At 43.1% G+C, this 20,303-nt stretch overlaps 1 protein-coding gene and 1 long non-coding RNA gene across 2 annotated transcripts; one reads left to right on the forward strand and one right to left on the reverse strand.

Annotated features, from left to right (window-relative positions):
- Positions 1–3,441: 3,441 nt before the first annotated feature.
- LOC121569728 (cyclic AMP-dependent transcription factor ATF-4) lies at positions 3,442–6,475 on the forward strand. Its single transcript, XM_041880883.1, has 3 exons — positions 3,442–3,622; positions 4,451–4,864; positions 5,122–6,475. Exons 2-3 carry the CDS (start codon positions 4,561–4,563, stop codon positions 6,087–6,089), a joined length of 1,272 nt encoding a protein of 423 aa, XP_041736817.1. The 5' UTR covers positions 3,442–3,622; positions 4,451–4,560; the 3' UTR covers positions 6,090–6,475.
- Positions 6,476–9,600: 3,125 nt separating this feature from the next.
- Positions 9,601–19,591, reverse strand: LOC121570588. The gene is made up of 3 exons (XR_006001484.1): positions 19,392–19,591; positions 10,434–10,576; positions 9,601–9,822 (listed from the first exon to the last, which is right to left on the reverse strand). It is a non-coding gene; the product is annotated as an uncharacterized LOC121570588 (long non-coding RNA).
- Positions 19,592–20,303: the final 712 nt, after the last annotated feature.

A 20,303-nucleotide genomic window follows, 5' to 3' on the forward strand; every position in this document is an offset into this window, starting at 1 on the left:
ATGGCCAGGACCAGAGAGCTGTGTAAGGACATCAGGGATAAAATTGTAGACCTGCACAAGGCTGGGATGAGCTACAGGACAATAGGCAAGCAGCTTGTGAGAAGGCAACAACTGTTGGCGCAATTATTAGAAAATGGAAGAAGTCCAAGATGACGGTCAATCACCCTCGGTCTGGGGCTCCATGCAAGATCTCACCTCGTGGGGCATCAATGATCATGAGGAAGGTGAGGGATCAGCCCAGAACTACACGGCAGGACCTGGTCAATGACCTGAAGAGAGCTGGGACCACAGTCTCAAAGAAAACCATTAGTAACCATCATGGATTAAAATCCTGCAGCCCACGCAAGGTCCCCCTGCTCAAGCCAGCGCATGTCCAGGCCCGTCTGAAGTTTGCCAATGACCATCTGGATGATCCAGAGGAGGAATGGGAGAAGGTCATGTGGTCTGATGAGACAAAAATATAGCTTTTTGGTCTAAACTCCACTCGCCATGTTTGGAGGAAGAAGAAGGATGAGTACAACCCCAAGAACACCATCCCAACCGTGAAGCATGGAGGTGGAAACATCATTCTTTGGGGATGCTTTTCTGCAAAGGGGACAGGACGACTGCACCGTATTGAGGGGAGGATGGATGGGGCCATGTATCGCAAGATCTTGGCCAACAACCTCCTTCCCTCTGTAAGAGCATTGAAGATGGTTCGTGGCTGGGTCTTCCAGCATGACAACGACCCGAAACACACAGCCAGGGCAACTAAGGAGTGGCTCCGTAAGAAGCATCTCAAGGTCCTGGAGTGGCCTAGCCAGTCTCTTTGGAGGGAGCTGAAAGTCCGTATTGCCCAGCGACAGCCCCGAAACCTGAAGGATCTGGAGAAGGTCTGTATGGAGGAGTGGGCCAAAATCCCTGCTGCAGTGTGTGCAAACCTGGTCAAGACCTACAGGAAACGTATGATCTCTGTAATTGCAAACAAAGGTTTCTGTACCAAATATTAAGTTCTGCTTTTCTGATGTATCAAATACTTATGTCATGCAATAAAATGCAAATTAATTACTGAAAAATCATACAATGTGATTTTCTGGATTTTTGTTTTAGATTCCGTCTCTCACAGTTGAAGTGTACCTATGATAAAAATTACAGACCTCTACATGCTTTGTAAGTAGGAAAACCAGCAAAATCGGCAGTGTATCAAATACTTGTTCTCCCCACTGTAGGCTGACTGTACGCAGGCCTGCATAGGACAAAGGCAAAGCAGCGGTAGTGCTCTGTGTCAGCTGTTATGGGCAGCCTTGCTGTATGGAGAAGAAGGTGTTTTCTGTATCCATAAGTCTCCATATATCCATGAACTTTGAAATGTTTGAATCCTCTCGACTGTAATGCGATTTGTGGATTCAAATAAAGTATATAAAATGTAAGAGTATGAATGTGAAATGTTTTACTATTCAGTGTGTACTGCTGAGAATGTCCACAGGACATTTTATCTATATCCTATTTGTGAATTATCAAAATACTAAAAAGGATGTGCAATACACTTTATTGAAAAGTTGTTGGCTTACATAAATTATGTGTTATGTGATTAGTATAAGGCATCACAGGATGATTTCTAAAACTGGCCCCTGTTAACCCCCAATGTGTGGAATGATACGGTTTCCACTAGCTTCTATAGCCACAAAGTCAGATTCCACAGCCACCAAGTCAAAATTGGCTAAACATTTTTAATTTCGTTCTTAATTTAAATTTAGGGGTTAGGCATAAGGTTAGCAGTGTGGTTAGGTTTAATATAATCTTTTAAGAAGATAATTTGTAGAAATGGGTGGGGTTTATGACTTGGTGTCTATAGAAGCTAGCTAGGAATTGCAAAAATCTCTGAAGCTGGAGACTCTTATCTCCCTCAATAACTTTAAGCATCAGTTGTCAGAGCACCTTACCGATCACTGCACCTGTACACAGCCCATCTGAAATTAGCCCACCCAACTACCTCATCCCTATATTGTTATTTAATTTGCTCTTTTGCACCCCAGTATCTCTATTTGCACATAATCTCTTGCACATCTAGCATTCCAGTGTTAATACTATTGTAATTATTCTGCACTATAGCCTATTTATTGCCTTACCTCCATAACTTGCTACATTTGCACACACTGTATATATATTTTTCTGTTGTATTTCTGACTTTATGTTTTTTTTTTTTTACCCCATATGTAACTCTGTGTTGTTTTTGTTGCACTACTTTGCTTTGTCTTGGCCAGGTCGCAGTTGTAAATGAGAACCTGTTCTCAACTGGCTTACCTGGTTAAATAAAGGTTAAATAAAATAAAATAAAAATAAAAAATAGGGCCTGTGGAAGGATATCCTAGCTCTAGATCAACGGTGTATATAAACCCTTGATTGCAAATGCTATGTGTTGGCCATTTAGAAGCTTTGAAGCCATTGCTCGGCCATATTGGCACTACCCAGTAGGATCAGTCCTCCATAGGAATGAATGGAATTCTATTTAAATGCAATGTTTCAAGGACAAAATTACATGTATTTAAGGATTTTTTGTTGTAGTGGGGCCAGTAACATTAGGAACCTCTAACAATGTGACTAAGGAAAATGTTATATGTATTTATTGACTTTTTATTTGTATGTTTATCTCACATAATATAATTTAAAAGTATGCATTAAGGTGTGTGTAATATAATAAACGTGACAAAAATGAATGTAGACATTAACAAATGCTTTTCTATAGCTTCCAAAATATGTTTTACAACGGTGGAGGGGTGCCAAGATGGAGGCACGGTGGCTTCAACACAGCGCCCCTTATAAGTCAACTAGTGTGTATATATAAATCATTGGTCTTTTTGGAGTTGTATATTATGCTGGGGATCAGAAATGTCCCATGTGAGAGAGGCAGGTTGAGGTTTCCAGGGTTAGAGTAGTGCAGAAGTTGTCATATGCTGAGACAGTGAAGAACGTAGAGGAAGATGGGTCAAGGGGGAGGGATCCTGAGAGGAGTGGTGAGAGTAGTAGATCTGTACCAGTACAAGGAATAGGCCAACAAGTGATATATGCTTCAGTAAGATTGGATTTTTAGCATTTATAGGAATGGTTATCAACTGTACTGCAGCGATGGAACGTAAATCGCAGAAAATTGAGGTTGTGGTGACAGCTGCAGAGAGGTATTTGGGTGTGCGAGACTTGACATCAGAAGAGTTACAGGGTGTGTTAAGTGGTGGAGTCCCATCCTTTCAGGTTGTTGACCTGAGGTAGGACTAAATAGATTTAAATAGTGGAGTAAGGTGGTGTAGGGTATTTCATTTTTTTATAATATTTTTTCAAGCAAAGTATAAGGGAGTTGTACTCCAGTCTAGTAGGTGGCGGTAATGCAATATTTATTGGATGCCAACCGCCGTTAAAGCTCATCAAAGAAGAAGAAGAGTGTGTGTGTGTGTGTGTGTGTGTGTGTGTGTATATTACGCAGAGCCCTCAACAGGCGCCATTTTCAACCAGCACCCAACGATATTCAACTGACACCGCTCTCTTGGGCGAAATGGCAGTTTAACGGCTTGCGGCGGTCCTAGCAGCAGCAAATCCAACAGTGCATCAACCCAGTGCACTGCTTCAACTTCATATTTGTCAAAATGACGTAAGTATATATTTGTAAGCAAGTGGCTAACTAACGTGAATCCGTGACAGCTCAATGACGTCAACGAGCTCTAACCTCAATTTGTGAAACTATTAGCTAATTGCCTGCTTATGTTGTGTAGCGAAGTATTTTATAAATACATATAGTTTATACTAATAACTTGCCATAAGGTCGCCATTCGCCAGACAAATCCTTGGAATGACATTGGATACAGACATCACGAGTCAAATCAGAGAATGTTACGTTGTATCTCTTTCGGGCTAAATGGTCAGTGAGCTGTTAACGTTCCATAATAACAGTGCGCGATATTGTCACCAAATTGCTAAAAATTAAATAAAAAAGGTGCTAAGATTTTATGGAGTTTTCCAGTAATGCCAACGTGGCAAACAAAATGGTTCGTGATCTTTTTCGAACAAAATGGCGATATAATCAGTGTTTTAAGGCGGGAGGGTGAACACAAGTGTGGCTGTTCATTCGATAGACACACTTCCATTCTGACGATGGTTGCTGTGGAAACTGACTGACCTCATTTGGCGCCTGTGCGAGTCACAAGACAAAGGCAGGGAGGGTATTCAGTGCCAGTGGAAGGAGGTGCATTGTGCACAAAACACATTATAGATATAAACATAAGCTTAGACTTAATGTTTTTCCCACCCAATTAAAAATGTGTGCAGCCAAATATTACATTACTCAATCGCAACATAACATGGCCGACCATTACATAATATAGAATCAACATGAAGGAGATAAAGGCAATTTGCCTACATTATGAGCTACGGTTTATTTTATTACATGAACTCACCATGTCTTCTGGCGTCTCTTTCCCAGGTCCCTTGTGGAAACCCTCAGCACTGCTGTAGTTGACAGCATAAAAGAACCGCTCGACCACTTACTGCTGTACCTACCGTCTCAGATCCTAGTGACTGAACAACAGAGCTATGACCATGATGAGCACACAGTTTGGCCTGGACGATATAGAGGCCCTACTCTGCGGGCCTTCCTCTCTCATGGCTGACCCCATGGGGTCACTGCTCCACCAAGATAAAGTTACCTCAATAGAGGGGGGGGCTTCTTCCCTCTCGTCATCTTCCTCTTCTCCACTTCCCTTTCTCTCCCCTCCTCCCTCTCCGCCTTCGCTGCTCCTCCAGGAAGAGAAGGCTGAGGCAGACTTGCTGTCCTTCCCTTGGCTATCTGCTGATGAGCAAGGCCACACCCATCACATTGTTGCAGTTGATGGCAAAGGTGAGGACCACAACATACTGTCCTCCACACGTATGTTCATGCTGGTCGACAGTGTGCAGAAATCCATAGCAATTTATATTTTATTCCCATGATCTGTTTTTTGCAGTGTAGAAAAGGTAATAGGTTTAATCATTAATATAGAAACTTAGATTTCCACTCTGACATTTATAATCACTAATTGTAATTAGAGTATTTGTATTTTCATATTAATTTAGCTATTGAGCAGTTGATTAACCCTCTTTCTTTGTTCTCCACAGAGGATGCCTTTTCTGGCATAGACTGGATGGCCGAGCGGGTCGACCTGAGTGAGTTTGACCTGGACTCCCTTATAGGTTCCTGCAGCCCAGACGGTTCCCCCAGCGCCCCTGAAGACCTCATCGCTTCCTTTGAGTGTCCCATGGAGCTGGACTCACTCCCCCTCCCTACTCTCACAGACCTCCCCACCACCACTGATCCACTCCTCCCCCTGACCGTTTCAGAGCCCCAGGAAGACCCTCAGGAGGAGGTCCATTCACCTCACCCCTGCGTCCCCGATGCCCAGGAGAAGCTGGAGATCAAATCGGAGCCCCAGTCCCCAGCCCCCTCTCTTCCATCCCCCACCTTCACCTTAGACCTTGGCAGTGAGGTGGATGTCTCGGCGAACGTCAGCGAGAAGCTGCGTCTCCTGGATGTTTCCCAGCCGGTCCCCAGCATCGTGCTGCCTTTCTTCAAGACCCGCATCGTCCTCCTCCTGGCCCCTAAACAGGAGGTCGGCGTCACAACCACCACAGTCACCATCCCAGAGATCTTCTCCTCTGACAGTGACAGAAGCTTCAGCTCCTCCAGTCAGCTCAACCGGCCCTCCATGGCCACAGCTCCGTCAAGGTCCCAAACCAGGAGCAAACTGTACCCAACAACCCCCAAGTCTAGACCACAACATCCAGACCATCCATCTCCCACCACTACATCGAGTGGGAAAATGAAGTCCTCCACTGGAGGATCCCCGAAGGAGAAGCTCAAGAAGATGGCACAGAACAAGACGGCAGCCACGCGCTACCGCCAGAAGAAAAAGAATGAGCAGGAGGTCCTGAGCGCCGAGTGCGACGAGCTGGAGCAAAGGAACCACAAGCTGGTGGAGAAGGCAGACTCCATCGCCAATGAGATCCGGTACCTCAAGGACCTCATGGAGGAGGTGCGCCATGCGAAGAGTAGAAGGGCCTCGGTGACCTCTAACCGTAACGTGTAGTGTATAACCCACCAAGTATCCCACTATCTAAGATCTATAATGCTATTCGAAATGCATGTATTGTATTGAGACTCCCAAAGCCCAAGTTCTATTGACTTTTATGCCTGTCTGTTCCTTTAAGAGTTTTTAAAGAGACTATTTTTCATGTTGCTTGAGTTTGATGTAGTCCCTGATCTCTTGTATGAAAACCTTGGAAGTATTTTCCGAACAGTAAAACAGTATATTGACTTATGTAATTAGTCTGATATTTTGTAGTCTTTGTCATAATTTATTCTTATCGATAGAAGTGTCTATATTGCTGTGTAGTCTTAAATAGGTTTGGAAGCCTCTTCGTATGTATTTTTACTGTAGTCTGAATCGTATCTATTAAAATCAAATCCATTTGGTTTTGTGCTATTCATTTAGTAAACTCTGGGAATGTGAATATACAGTGATCATAATACAGTGACGATAAAGTATATTAATGGGACCAATTTACTGCATCTCTCAAATAATTATTGAGATTTTGAAATAGCGCTCGGCCTGCTTTTTCATTTAGCTAACACAGGTGTGAATTTGTGTTCGCAAGTGCGGAGGCCAGTTGTTTAAATATAGCCCAGATTTGACCTGCTCCAGTGCCCTGAGTCATGCGAAAGCCGGTTCCATGGAGGAACATTATCAGTATGTTCTGGCCCAACATAAAACCCTTTACCCAGATAAGGGTCAGGTTAAGTCCCTTGTGTGCACTCCAAACAGTAGCCGAAAGGTCTACAGTCCCATGAGACATTACAATAAGCCTGTGATGGTTCTTTCTAGAGAGAAAACAAAGGCTCTGTTCTAAATTGCACCTGTGTTCTAAATTGCACCCTATCCCCTATATAGTTAATTTCTTTTGACCAGAACACTATTGGTCCTGATCAAAAGTAGTTCACTGAATAGGGTGACATTTGAACCTCACTCAAGGTGAAGATAATGGGGCAAGCCTGACTGGCATGCTGTAGTACACGAGTGTCTAATCAACTGACAGTCGTGAAGTCTCCAAACTGTCTGTTTCCTCATCTTAGTTCTAGTTCGTTGTGGGGTACTACAGGAACCAGGATACATCTCATTTTGTATTTTCTGATCATCCAGGGTTGGACACAGTTTACAGCTACCTCACTGACCTGTTCTGTATATTGTGTGAGAGACAGGTCAGCGCACGAAGCACTGCTTAAGTCATGGCGGTTGACCACAGTGACACTGCCCTGTATTCAACCTAAAACTGGGACTAGGGATTCTCGCACACTGTTTTTGCTCTAGGGATTTTGTCCAGATAGCTTGGGGGAAATTCTCTATTTGGGCCTGTGCCAAATCTAAAGTGGTGCTGAGGCACAATGTATGGCTCTCAAACACAAGCTCCCTAAAGATCCTGTGTGGGCAGTGACAAGCACAACCAGTTCCATAGGACAATTAAATGTAATTTACCACACCTTCTCCTGCTTACTCTTGATGGTACAACTCTGGTCTGTCTGATAGCAAACATTTAATTCCAACCCTTTTGTTGCACAATTTAATAATGGATAATAACCACCACTGCAAAGCAGGAAGTCTCCTGGCTCCAGGAGTGTCATGCGATTCAGTCTTTTCTAAAAAATCTTGTGAGATCCATAAGGGACATGTGACTGACCAATCTTGAGCAATCCGTTCTTGACCCTTGACTGAGACAGTAAGCTTTGACAAGCTGTGGGTTCTGTCGATTCCTCAGTTGCGGTTGGTGCCAGCAACACAGTTGAAGTTTGTATGTTCAGTTCACAGACATATTTTTCAATATGGGAAGACATAGGCCTACAGTCGTGGTCAAAAGTTTTGAGAATGACACAAGTATTGGTCTTCACAAAGTTTGCTGCTTCAGTGTTTTTAGATATTTTTGTCAGATGTTACTATGGTATACTGAAGTATAATTACAAGCATTCCATAAGTGTCAAAGGCTTTTATTGACAATTACATTAAAGTTTATGCAAATAGTCAATATTTGCAGTGTTGACCCTTCTTTTTCAAGACCTCTGCAATCTGCCCTGGCATGCTGTCAATTAACTTCTGGGCCACATCCTGACTGATGGCAGCCCATTCTTGCATAATCAATGCTTGGAGTTTGTCAGAATTTGTGGGTTTTTGTTTGTCCACCCACCTCTTGAGGATTGACCACAAGTTCTTAATGGGATTAAGGTCTGGGGAGTTTCCTGGCCATGGACCCAAAATGTCGATGTTTTGTTCCCCGAGCCACTTAGTTATCACTTTTGCCTTATGGCAAGGAGCTCCATCATGCTGGAAAAGGCGTTGTTCGTCACCAAACTGTTTTTGGATGGTTGGGAGAAGTTGCTCTCGGAGGATGTGTTGGTACCATTCTTTATTCATGGCTGTGTTCATAGGCAAAATTGTGAGTGAGCCCACTCCCTTGGCTGAGAAGCAACCCCACACATGAATGGTCTCAGGATGCTTTACAGTTGGCATGACACCTTATCTTCTCCGGACAAGCTTTTTTCCGGATGCCCCAAACAATTGGAAAGGGGATTCATCAGAGAAAATGACTTTACCCCAGTCCTCAGCAGTCCCATCCCTGTACCTTTTGCAGAATATCAGTCTGTCCCTGATGTTTTTGCTGGAGAGAAGTGGCTTCCTCGCTGCCCTTCTTAACACCAGGCCATCCTCCAAAAGTCTTCGCCTCACTGTGCGTGCAGATGCACTCATACCTGCCTGCTGCCATTCCTGAGCAAGCTCTGCACTGGTGGTGCCCCGATCCCGCAGCTGAATCAACTTTAGGAGACGGTCCTGGCGCTTGCTGGACTTTCTTGGGCGCCCTGAAGCCTTCTTCACAACAATTGAACCTCTCTCCTTGAAGTTCTTGATGATCCGATAAATGGAATCTTACTAGCAGCAATATCCTTGCCTGTGAAGCCCTTCTTGTGCAAAGCAATGATGACGGCACGTGTTTCCTTGCAGGTAACCATGGTTAACAGAGGAAGAACAATGATTTCAAGCACCACCCTCCTTTTAAAACTTCCAGTCTGTTATTCTAACTCAATCAGCATGACAGAGTGATCTCCAACCTTGTCCTCGTCAACACTCACCTGTGTTAACGAGAGAATCACTGACATGATGTCAGGGCTGAAATGCAGTGGAAATGTTTTTTTGGGATTAAGTTAATTTTCATGGCAAAGAGGGACTTTGCAATTAATTGCAATTCATCTGATCACTCTTCATAACATTCTGGAGTATATGCAAATTGCCATCAAAAAAACTGAGGCAGCAGACTTTGTGAAAATTAATATTTGTGTCATTCTCAAAACTTTTGACCACGACGGTATAGACCTATAAAATATATTTGAATGCTATTGCAAAAAGCTGTGAATGTTTGTTAAACACATTTCAGTGGGCTAAGCTCTTCACTTCTTTTTTATTCTAAGATTTCCATATTTAACATCTGAGAAAGAATAGAAAAGTAAATTATTTCCTTGATTCATTCCTAATAACTTGGTAAGAGTTCGTTTGACTGGACCTCCAGGATCAAGTCCTCCAGCACTAAACAGGATCCACAGAGAAGGTCCCCATCAGAGGCCTCGCTGCTACAGGCCCCATCAATATCATCATCAACACCTCCACACTCTGGTGCCTCCCCAGAGATACTGAGATGAGAATCATCTCCAAAATATCCAGCTTCCTCACAGGCCAGGGTGAAGCTACCGGTCGCCTTCTGGGGGGGCAGCCCCTTGGATCCCTGTTATAAAAAAAGAATGAATAGGAATGGTCTGTTGGTAGAGCATGGCGCTTGCAATGCCAGGGTTGTGGGTTCGATTCCCACAGGGGGCCAGTATGAAAAATGTATGCACTCACTAACTGTAAGTTGCTCTGGATAAGAGCTTCTGCTAAATTACTAAAATGTAAATGTAAGTGTCTGAAAACTGTCCCTTATGGCGCTGCTGTGTTTATGATGCTTAACTGGAATGTAATAAGAGATGTTGTGTGACAGCATTGCTCTGTATTATTAGAATGCAACATTCCCTTTTTTAAATAATCGCAACTCTGACACTTCTAATGCTTTACTGACTGTTCATCTAATAGTGTATTGCAGTACACATACTCATAAAAACATTAGCAGGTGCGTAAGAAGGTTTAGCAACTTTGTCATTTCTATCTCTCATCTGCACTATTCTAACTGTGGATATAATATTATAGCTAACATATATGTATAAAATATATCAATAAAAGACGAACATATACAAAGACTAACAGAGAATGCAAGTCAAATGTTCGTTTATTGCTTGTTTTTGTGTTGCTTATTTATTTGTTTCATTTTTTATCCAGTGTGGAAATGTGTCTGGTGTTAACCTTTGTGGATGATATGATTCTCTACTGTCTGATTTTCTTCTTGCTACCACAGCATCCACAGCAGCACCTGGCGAAGGCAGCGGACAAGCAGGAGCCAAAGGAGGGCTTCTTGTGTTTCTCTGCAGCAGGAACATCAGCTGAAACTACAGATCAACAAGAGATCAGTATCCAGGCAGCCAGGCCTCCATGAGCTGATGGTATCGGTATTGAAAGGGGTCACAGCTCTACACAATTTCCCACAACGGATTTAAAGACATGCACTGGAACTTTGGCGACTACTAAGTATTTTTTAAACCTCCCGCTTTGGGCTGGATGTGTCAATATGTAGTTCATACATGTAAATCTATTAGAATTACTGTTTTACCTCAATTAGCCACGAAATCCCTAGTTTGAAAGCGACTGTTTTTCTGGAAGCTGTGATGTGCCCTTTTTCCTATACATTTCCCCCCACATGGGCTAGCCCCCTAGCAATTCAAATTCAAGCCAATGAACTTCAGCCCCTCACCATTTGAGTGACAGCTAGCAAAATTCACACACAGCAGAGCGAGAGAGAGCAATGACGTGGCGCACATATCTGCACATATGTGACGTAGTAAGCAATTTTCAGGGACCACGTTTGGCTCGTGAGCACTACTTTCAGAACTACTGGCTAAAAAGTATAGAAAAGTACCAGATAATCATTTTAACTGATTTCCACACACATTTGAAAGGTAACCTCCCAGCTAGCACATAACGTTCTGAGAACCATATGTTTCTTAGAGCTTGGTGAGAGCGTGGTTGTCCTATGGTTATTTTGCATACAACCTTCCCACAACATTCTGGGAATGTTGCAGGATACCCAGCTAGCACATAACTTTCTGAGAACCATATGTTTCTTAGGTGTGAATTTCAGTACTTCAGCATAACGTTTCCTCATGGTTCTATTTCAAGTAATGTTCTCAAATTGACCAGAGAATGTTAAAAAACAAAAATTTTCTGTGGAAATGTCAGCACTTCAACATTCTACAGGTTTCCTCACGGTTCCATTTAAAGTTACAGTTGAAGTCGGAAGTTTACATACACTTAGGTTGGAGTCATTAAAACTCGTTTTTCAACCACTCCACAAATTTCTTGTTAACAAACTATAGTTTTGGCAAATCGGTTAGGACATCTACTTTGTGCATGACACAAGTCATTTTTCCAACAATTGTTTACAGACAGGTTATTTCACTTATAATTCACTGTATCACAATTCCAGTGGGTCAGAAGTTTATAAAAACTAAGTTGACTAAACAGCTTGGAAAATTCCAGAAAATGATGTCATGGCATTAGAAGCTTCTGATAGGCTAATTGACATCATTTGAGTCAATTGGAGGTGTACCTGTGGATGTTTTTCAAGGCCTAACTTTTAACTTTTAACTAAAATCAAAAGAAATCAGCCAAGACCTCAGAAAATAATTTGTAGACTTCCACAAGTCTGGTTCATCCTTGGGAGCAATTTCCAAAAGCCTGAAGGTACCACGTTCATCTGTACAAACAATAGTACGCAAGTATAAACACCATGGGACCACGCAGACGTCATACCGCTCAGGAAGGAGACGCGTTCTGTCTCCTAGAGATGAACGTACTTTGGTGCGAAAAGTGCAAATCAATCCCAAAACAACAGCAAAGGACCTTGTGAAGATGCTGGAGCAAACAGGTAAAAAAGGTATCTAAATCCACAGTAAAACAAGTCCTATATCGACATAACCTGAAAGGCTGCTCAGCAAGGAAGAAGCCACTGCTCCAAAACCGCCATGAAAAAGCCAGACTACGGTTTGCAACTGCACATGGGGACAAAGATCGTACTTTATGGAGAAATGTCCTCTGGTCTGATGAAACAAAAATAGAACTGTTTGGCCATAATGACCATCGTTATGTTTGGAGGGAAAAGGGGGTAGCTTGAAAGCTGAAGAACACCATCCCAACCATGAAGCATGGGGGTGGCAGCATCATACTGTGGCGGTACTTTGCTGCAGGAGGGACTGATGCACTTCACAAAATAGATGGCATCATGAGGAAGGAAAATTATGTGGATATATTGAAGCAACATCTCAAGACATCAGTCAGGAAGTTAAAGCTTGGTCGCAAATGGGTCTTCCAAATGGACAATGACCCCAAGCATACTTCCAAAGTTGTGGCAAAATGGCTTAAGGACAACAAAGTCAAGGTATTGGTGGCCATCACAAAGCCCTGACCTCAATCCTATAGAAAATGTGTGGGCAGAACTGAAAAAGCGTGTGCGAGCAAGGAGGCCTACAAACCTGACTCAGTTACACCAGCTCTGTCAGGAGGAATGGGCCAAAATTCACCCAACTTATTGTGGGAAGCTTGTGGAAGGCTACCCAAAATGTTTGACCCAAGTTAAACAATTTAAAGGCAATGATACCAAATACTAATTGAGTGTATGTAAACTTCTGACCCACTGGGAACCCACAAAAGCTGAAATAAATAATTATCTCTACTATTATTCTGACATTTCACATTCTTAAACTAAAGTGGTGATCCTAACTGACCTAAGACAGGGAATTTTTACTAGGATTAAATGTCAGGAATTGTGAAAAACTGAGTTTAAATGTATTTGGCTAAGGTGTACGTAAACTTCCGACTTCAACTGTATGTTCTCAGAACTTTCAGAGAACCTTAAGAAACAGCGTTCATCTGTGGGAATTTCAGTACTTCAGCATAACGTTTTCTGCAGGTTTCCTCATGGTTCTATTCAAAGTCATATTCTCAGAACGTTAAATGTTTTTTCCATAAAAAACACAATAAAATATTAGTAACGTTCAAAGAACATTATAAGAATGTTATTTTACCCCCTTGAATCTAAGTAACATACTAAAAAAATCCCCATCAAAATCTGTCAGTTTAAACAAGAGATATATTTTTTGCATTGGATGTTTCTCGATCCACTGCATCCGCCGATGTCGCATTTCTGCATCTGTTGTGAAAGGTGGCAGAGCTAGAGCAGTGTTTGTCAGACCATCAGACATCCTGAAAATCGGTCTTCAAGACAAGGTCTGTAGCGTCTGTAGCGTCCGAATGGTTTGACCTAAACTACACTGAACAAAAATATAAAACGCAACTGCTGAGCTGTTCTTGTCATCATATGGACTTGGTCTTTTACCAAATAGGGCTATCTTCTGTATACCACCTCAAACGCATTAAGAAGGAAATAAATTCCACAAATTAACTTTTAATAAGGCACACCTGTTAACTGAAATCCATTCCAGGTGACTACCTCATGAAGCTGGTTGAGAGAATGCCAAGAGTGTGCAAAGCTGTCATCAAGGCAAAGGGTGGCTATTTGAAGAATCTCAAATATAAAATATATTTTGATTTGTTTAACACTTTTTTGGTTACTACATGATTCCATATGTGTTATTTCATAGTTTTGATGTCTTCACTATTATACTACAATGTAAAAAAATAAAAAAAATAAAGAAAAACCCTTGAATGAGTCCACTCCTTTGACTGGTAGTGTATATTTTCTAAGCTTTCTTATATCTCCTAGACATAGGACAGGACTTCATTTTTTGACTGTCTTTTTTGCCATTTATGAAAATGTTATTCAATGCATCTCTCTAGGCTATAGTAGTAAAAGCCCAATTCTATATTTTATCCAAAAATATATACAGTGCCTTCGGAAAGTATTCAGACCTTCACTTTTTTTCACATTTTGTTACGTTACAGTCTTATTCAAAAATTGATTAAACAGTTTTTCCCATCATCAATCTACACACAATACCCCATAATGACAAAGCAAAAACAAGTTTAGAAAATGTTGCTAATTTGTTTAAAATAAAAAACTTAAATATCACATTTACATAAGTATTCAGACCCTTTACTCAGTACTTTGCTGAAGCACCTTTGGCAGCGATTACAGCCTCGAGTCTCCTTGGGTATGACGCTACAAGCTTGGCACACCTGTATTTGGGGAGTTTCTCCCATTCTTCTCTGCAGATCCTCTCAAGCTTGGTCAGGTTGGATGGGGAGCATCGCTGCACAGCTGTTTTCAGGTCTCTCCAGAGATGTTAGATCGGGTTCAAGTCTGGGCTCTGGCTGGGCCACATTCAGAGACTTGTTCCGATGCCACTCCTGCGTTGTCTTGGCTGGGTGCTTAGGGTCGTTGTCCTGTTGGAAGGTGAACCTTCGCCCCCAGTCTGAGGTCCTGAGCAGGTTTTCATCAAGGATCTCTCTGTACTTTGCTCCGTTCATCTTTCCCTCGATCCTGACTAGTCTCCCAGTCCCTGCCGCTGAAAAACAACCCCACAGCATGATGCTGCCACCACCATGCTTCACCGTAGGGATGGTGCCAGGTTTCCTCCAGACGTGACGCTTGGCACTCAGGCCAAAGAGTTCCAATCTTGGTTTCATCAGACCAGAGAATCTTGTTTCGCATGGTCTGAGTCCTTTAGGTGCCTTTTGGCAAATTCCAAGCGGGCAGTGATGTGCCTTTTACTGAGGAGTGGCTTCCGTCTGGCCACTCTACCATAAAGGCCTGATTGGTGGAGTGCTGCAGAGATGGTTGTCCTTTTGGAAGGATCTCCCATCTCCACAGAGGAACTCTGGAGCTCTGTCAGAGTGACCATCGGGTTCTTGATCACCTCCCTGACCAAGGCCCTTCTCCCCTGATTGCTCAGTTTGGCCAGGCGGCCAGCTCTAGGAAGTGTCTTGGTGGTTCCAAACTTCTTCCATTTAAGAATGATGGAGGCCACTGTGTTCTTGGGGACCTTCAATGCTGCAGAAATGTTTTGGTGCCATTCCCCAGTTATGTGCCTTGACACACTCCTGTCTCTGAGCTCTACAGGCAATTCCTTCGACCTCATGGCTTGGTTTTTGCTTTGACATGCACTGTCAAATGTGGGACCTTATATAGACAGGTGTATGCCTTTCCAAATCATGTCCAATCAGGGGTGCCGTACTACTATGGCTGAACCTGTAAAAAAACACATTTTACTGCACCTATCTTGTGTATGTGATAATAAAACATACTTTATAGTAAAATGATTGCAAAACCATCCCACAAATGAAACAACTACAGCCAATTGCACTGCAGCAGTGTTTGTCCACAAAGCCAGTGCAGTCGTCCTCCTCTGTGAAACACAAAATAATCCTATCAGGCAGAGCATACTGATGACCTCATACAAATTTTAGGGTGGTGGTGGTGGGGGGAGGTTGAGGTATATCAACACAAAGCCAGAAAGGGTAAGGTACTGTTTGGAACTAAATACTCTGTACTTTGCTCCGTTCATCTTTCCCTCGATCCTGACTAGTCTCCCAGTCCCTGCCGCTGAAAAACAACCCCACAGCATGATGCTGCCACCACCATGCTTCACCGTAGGGATGGTGCCAGGTTTCCTCCAGACATGACGCTTGGCACTCAGGCCAAAGAGTTCCAATCTTGGTTTCATCAGACCAGAGAATCTTGTTTCGCATGGTCTGAGTCCTTTAGGTGCCTTTTGGCAAATTCCAAGCGGGCAGTGATGTGCCTTTTACTGAGGAGTGGCTTCCGTCTGGCCACTCTACCATAAAGGCCTGATTGGTGGAGTGCTGCAGAGATGGTTGTCCTTTTGGAAGGATCTCCCATCTCCACAGAGGAACTCTGGAGCTCTGTCAGAGTGACCATCGGGTTCTTGATCACCTCCCTGACCAAGGCCCTTCTCCCCTGATTGCTCAGTTTGGCCAGGCGGCCAGCTCTAGGAAGTGTCTTGGTGGTTCCAAACTTCTTCCATTTAAGAATGATGGAGGCCACTGTGTTCTTGGGGACCTTCAATGCTGCAGAAATGTTTTGGTGCCATTCCCCAGTTATGTGCCTTGACACACTCCTGTCTCTGAGCTCTACAGGCAATTCCTTCGACCTCATGGCTTGGTTTTTGCTTTGACATGCACTGTCAAATGTGGGACCTTATATAGACAGGTGTATGCCTTTCCAAATCATGTCCAATCAGGGGTGCCGTACTACTATGGCTGAACCTGTAAAAAAACACATTTTACTGCACCTATCTTGTGTATGTGACAATAAAACATACTTTATAGTAAAATGATTGCAAAACCATCCCACAAATGAAACAACTACAGCCAATTGCACTGCAGCAGTGTTTGTCCACAAAGCCAGTGCAGTCGTCCTCCTCTGTGAAACACAAAATAATCCTATCAGGCAGAGCATACTGATGACCTCATACAAATTTTAGGGTGGTGGTGGTGGGGGAGGTTGAGGTATATCAACACAAAGCCAGAAAGGGTAAGGTACTGTTTGGAACTAAATACTCTGTACTTTGCTCCGTTCATCTTTCCCTCGATCCTGACTAGTCTCCCAGTCCCTGCCGCTGAAAAACAACCCCACAGCATGATGCTGCCACCACCATGCTTCACCGTAGGGATGGTGCCAGGTTTCCTCCAGACGTGACGCTTGGCACTCAGGCCAAAGAGTTCCAATCTTGGTTTCATCAGACCAGAGAATCTTGTTTCGCATGGTCTGAGTCCTTTAGGTGCCTTTTGGCAAATTCCAAGCGGGCAGTCATGTGCCTTTTACTGAGGAGTGGCTTCCGTCTGGCCACTCTACCATAAAGGCCTGATTGGTGGAGTGCTGCAGAGATGGTTGTCCTTTTGGAAGGATCTCCCATCTCCACAGAGGAACTCTGGAGCTCTGTCAGAGTGACCATCGGGTTCTTGATCACCTCCCTGACCAAGGCCCTTCTCCCCTGATTGCTCAGTTTGGCCAGGCGGCCAGCTCTAGGAAGTGTCTTGGTGGTTCCAAACTTCTTCCATTTAAGAATGATGGAGGCCACTGTGTTCTTGGGGACCTTCAATGCTGCAGAAATGTTTTGGTGCCATTCCCCAGTTATGTGCCTTGACACACTCCTGTCTCTGAGCTCTACAGGCAATTCCTTCGACCTCATGGCTTGGTTTTTGCTTTGACATGCACTGTCAAATGTGGGACCTTATATAGACAGGTGTATGCCTTTCCAAATCATGTCCAATCAGGGGTGCCGTACTACCAGTGGCGGCTCCTGAAAAAATTCTCAGGGGGGGCAATTTTTCTGATGATTTAGGTGACCTACACACATTTTAAAAAAGATATGTCCAGCAACAACATGAAGACAGGGGCAGCATATAAGTCAATACTGATATACACATTACTTGCTTCAAAAAGGCCTCATGGTTGAATTGGAAATATGTGCACCTGAGCATAATTCACAACAAGCAAGCAGGAGCTTTTGATAGAGGCTACTGAAAACATTGATGCAAGTTATTGGTAATAGGAAATTTTTATACACTTCCATATTCTGCCCTCTTGTATAGATTTGTGAAAATGAACAGTGATAGACATTTTGCCTGAAAACAGAATTTGAAAATAATTTCTAGAAAAGGTAAACACAGCTATCTGTATGGCTTTGTAAAAATGAACAACCATATTCTGGCCAATTGTATAGATTTGTAAATATGAACAACCATATTCTGGCCAATTGTATAGATTTGTAAAAAAAAAGTTTTACTTTTTTTTAAATGAAAAATAACTATTTTAAACAACATCAACTGTGAACTGATTTGGGCGTGTGTGTGTTAAAGAGACAGACAGGGAGGGACAAAGAGAGAGAGAGGCTACATTACTTGTACTGAAACTGTTCTCTTCTCTCTTTCAATGCAGCAAAGCGGTCAATGACTTTCTCATTGAAATCAGGCATAAAATTCAGCTGATGCACATAGCAATGCACGTAATGGGCATTCTTGAAATGCTCACGTACCTTTTGCTGCACACCAGCCTTCTCTCCCCTCATCACACTGGCTCCATCGTAAGCTTGCGCAATGAGTTTGACTCTCAGTTTCAGTCTCTCCAAAAGCACACTGGCGATTGAGACTGAGGTTGATTCCGAGATGGGAAGGAACTCAAAAAAGCGCTCCTGCACTCTGTGGTTGCTATCTATGTACCTCAGCACCAGCTGTGTCTGTGTATTAACGTCCGTGGTCTCGTCAGCTTGGATAGCTACGAAGTTCGCCGACTTCACCTCCTCCACAATATGTTCCCTCATGACCGCTAGCATACACTCCAGTAGCTCGTTTTGAATGGTCTTTGATGTGAACTTCTTTCAAAGAGACAATCGAGTTGCACTGAACGCTAGCCATCTTGATAGTAGTACGTGAATTGATTGACGCTGCTACCCGCTCTTTTCTTAGTTACGTTCATGGTTATGTTACGTATGACGAAAGCGCGTAAGTGCAAGCCCTCAGAAACCCATAGAGATTGTATTGAAAGCTCTGATATTTGAAAAAAAAAGATTTTACATGAGAGGCTATGAGAGACTTCTGGGCGATTTTCAACCTGACTGAAATCGCCCCAAAACGGGCGGGGCCATTTGAAGCACGACTTTAGCCTGATTGGACATTTAGTGGCAGATCAGACGTCTAGATTAGAACACTGATAACTACTGTTGCCGTGATATAATTGATTAGAAAAAAAATCCCTTGCTTTTCCCGTTTGGCAGTGCGTCGCCCATATCGCCCTAATGAACACACCGCCCCTGCGTACTACTATGGCTGAACCTGTAAAAAAACACATTTTACTGCACCTATCTTGTGTATGTGACAATAAAACATACTTTATAGTAAAATGATTGCAAAACCATCCCACAAATGAAACAACTACAGCCAATTGCACTGCAGCAGTGTTTGTCCACAAAGCCAGTGCAGTCGTCCTCCTCTGTGAAACACAAAATAATCCTATCAGGCAGAGCATACTGATGACCTCATACAAATTTTAGGGTGGTGGTGGTGGGGGAGGTTGAGGTATATCAACACAAAGCCAGAAAGGGTAAGGTACTGTTTGGAACTAAATATCAACCACAAATGCTGACAAAAACATTGGATCAGAACAATCATGTTATCAGTTATCAGTCTGAGGCATAGACAAAGGAGAGCAGTTCAGTATCATCTACTCACCATAAACTCGGTGTATGGGCAAGAAGGCCTCATAACCATTCAGTCTGATCATTTCCTCTATTTTGTCCAGCAGATCCAACCTGCGCAGCTCAAGACCTCCCCTCTGAATGGGCTCCTCGACGGCTATGCAGCTCTGCCAAGTCCCGCAGGTGAACAGCACCATGGTGTGTAACCATGCCTCTTGAGGTCAGTGAGGTCGGTGACCAAGGGCAGCACCAGGATGATGGTGTGGGTGTAACAGGGTGAAGGTGCCTCTATTTGAGTAATTACGGTTGTCATGTGAATTGTATATGCTTTCCTATTGGTCTATTTGAATGAATTGTTTGAGTGTTTTGATTGGTGGCAGAAGTGACTCAGCAGAAAGCACCTCCACCTGTTCCTACAAAATGGTGGTGCGTTGCCTGGAGTGGCAGAAGGGAAAGACTGGGATGGAGCTGTTGCTGTGTCCAAGTACCACACTAGACCTATGGTAGCTTGCAAATTTCCATTCATAGAGGACATCTTCTATACAGTCTCTGTGTTAGCTGTAAGTATCCGGAGTACACTTGTGTTTGGCTGTGTATACTTGGAGACAGCCAGTGAGGTAATTATTGTGTTTTGTATCTATTACTACATTTTAAGGGTCTTGCCTATTTATTGCATGTGCATTTTAGTCTGAAGACCTTTTGATATTTAAATCCTTATTGAATATAGTGTGTCCTTTGCTGTGTTTTACACTAGGATCTGGTTTGCTGTGTTTTCCACCTGTTTGCTGTGCTGACTAAGATACTTTCAAGACTTGAACATTGTATGGAACCACTAAATTATTGCAGTAGACATTTTGTGCTGAAGACTGAGACACACCGTAACTTGCCTTTTTGGTGCGATTCCAAGCCCACCAAGTACAGCCCTGTTTGTACATTTTTACATGAG

This window comes from Coregonus clupeaformis, chromosome 7 (genome assembly GCF_020615455.1).
Source record: "Coregonus clupeaformis isolate EN_2021a chromosome 7, ASM2061545v1, whole genome shotgun sequence".
NCBI classification, from domain to species: Eukaryota; Metazoa; Chordata; class Actinopteri; order Salmoniformes; family Salmonidae; genus Coregonus; species Coregonus clupeaformis.

What these genes read in the sequence shown, in the direction of transcription:
- LOC121569728 (XM_041880883.1), top strand. Translation starts at nt 4,561, where the DNA reads ATGACCATGATGAGCACACAGTTTGGCCTGGACGATATAGAGGCCCTA. An exon ending in TGTTGCAGTTGATGGCAAAG is followed by an intron (nt 4,865 to 5,121) that starts GTGAGGACCACA and finishes TGTTCTCCACAG; the next exon opens with AGGATGCCTTTTCTGGCATA.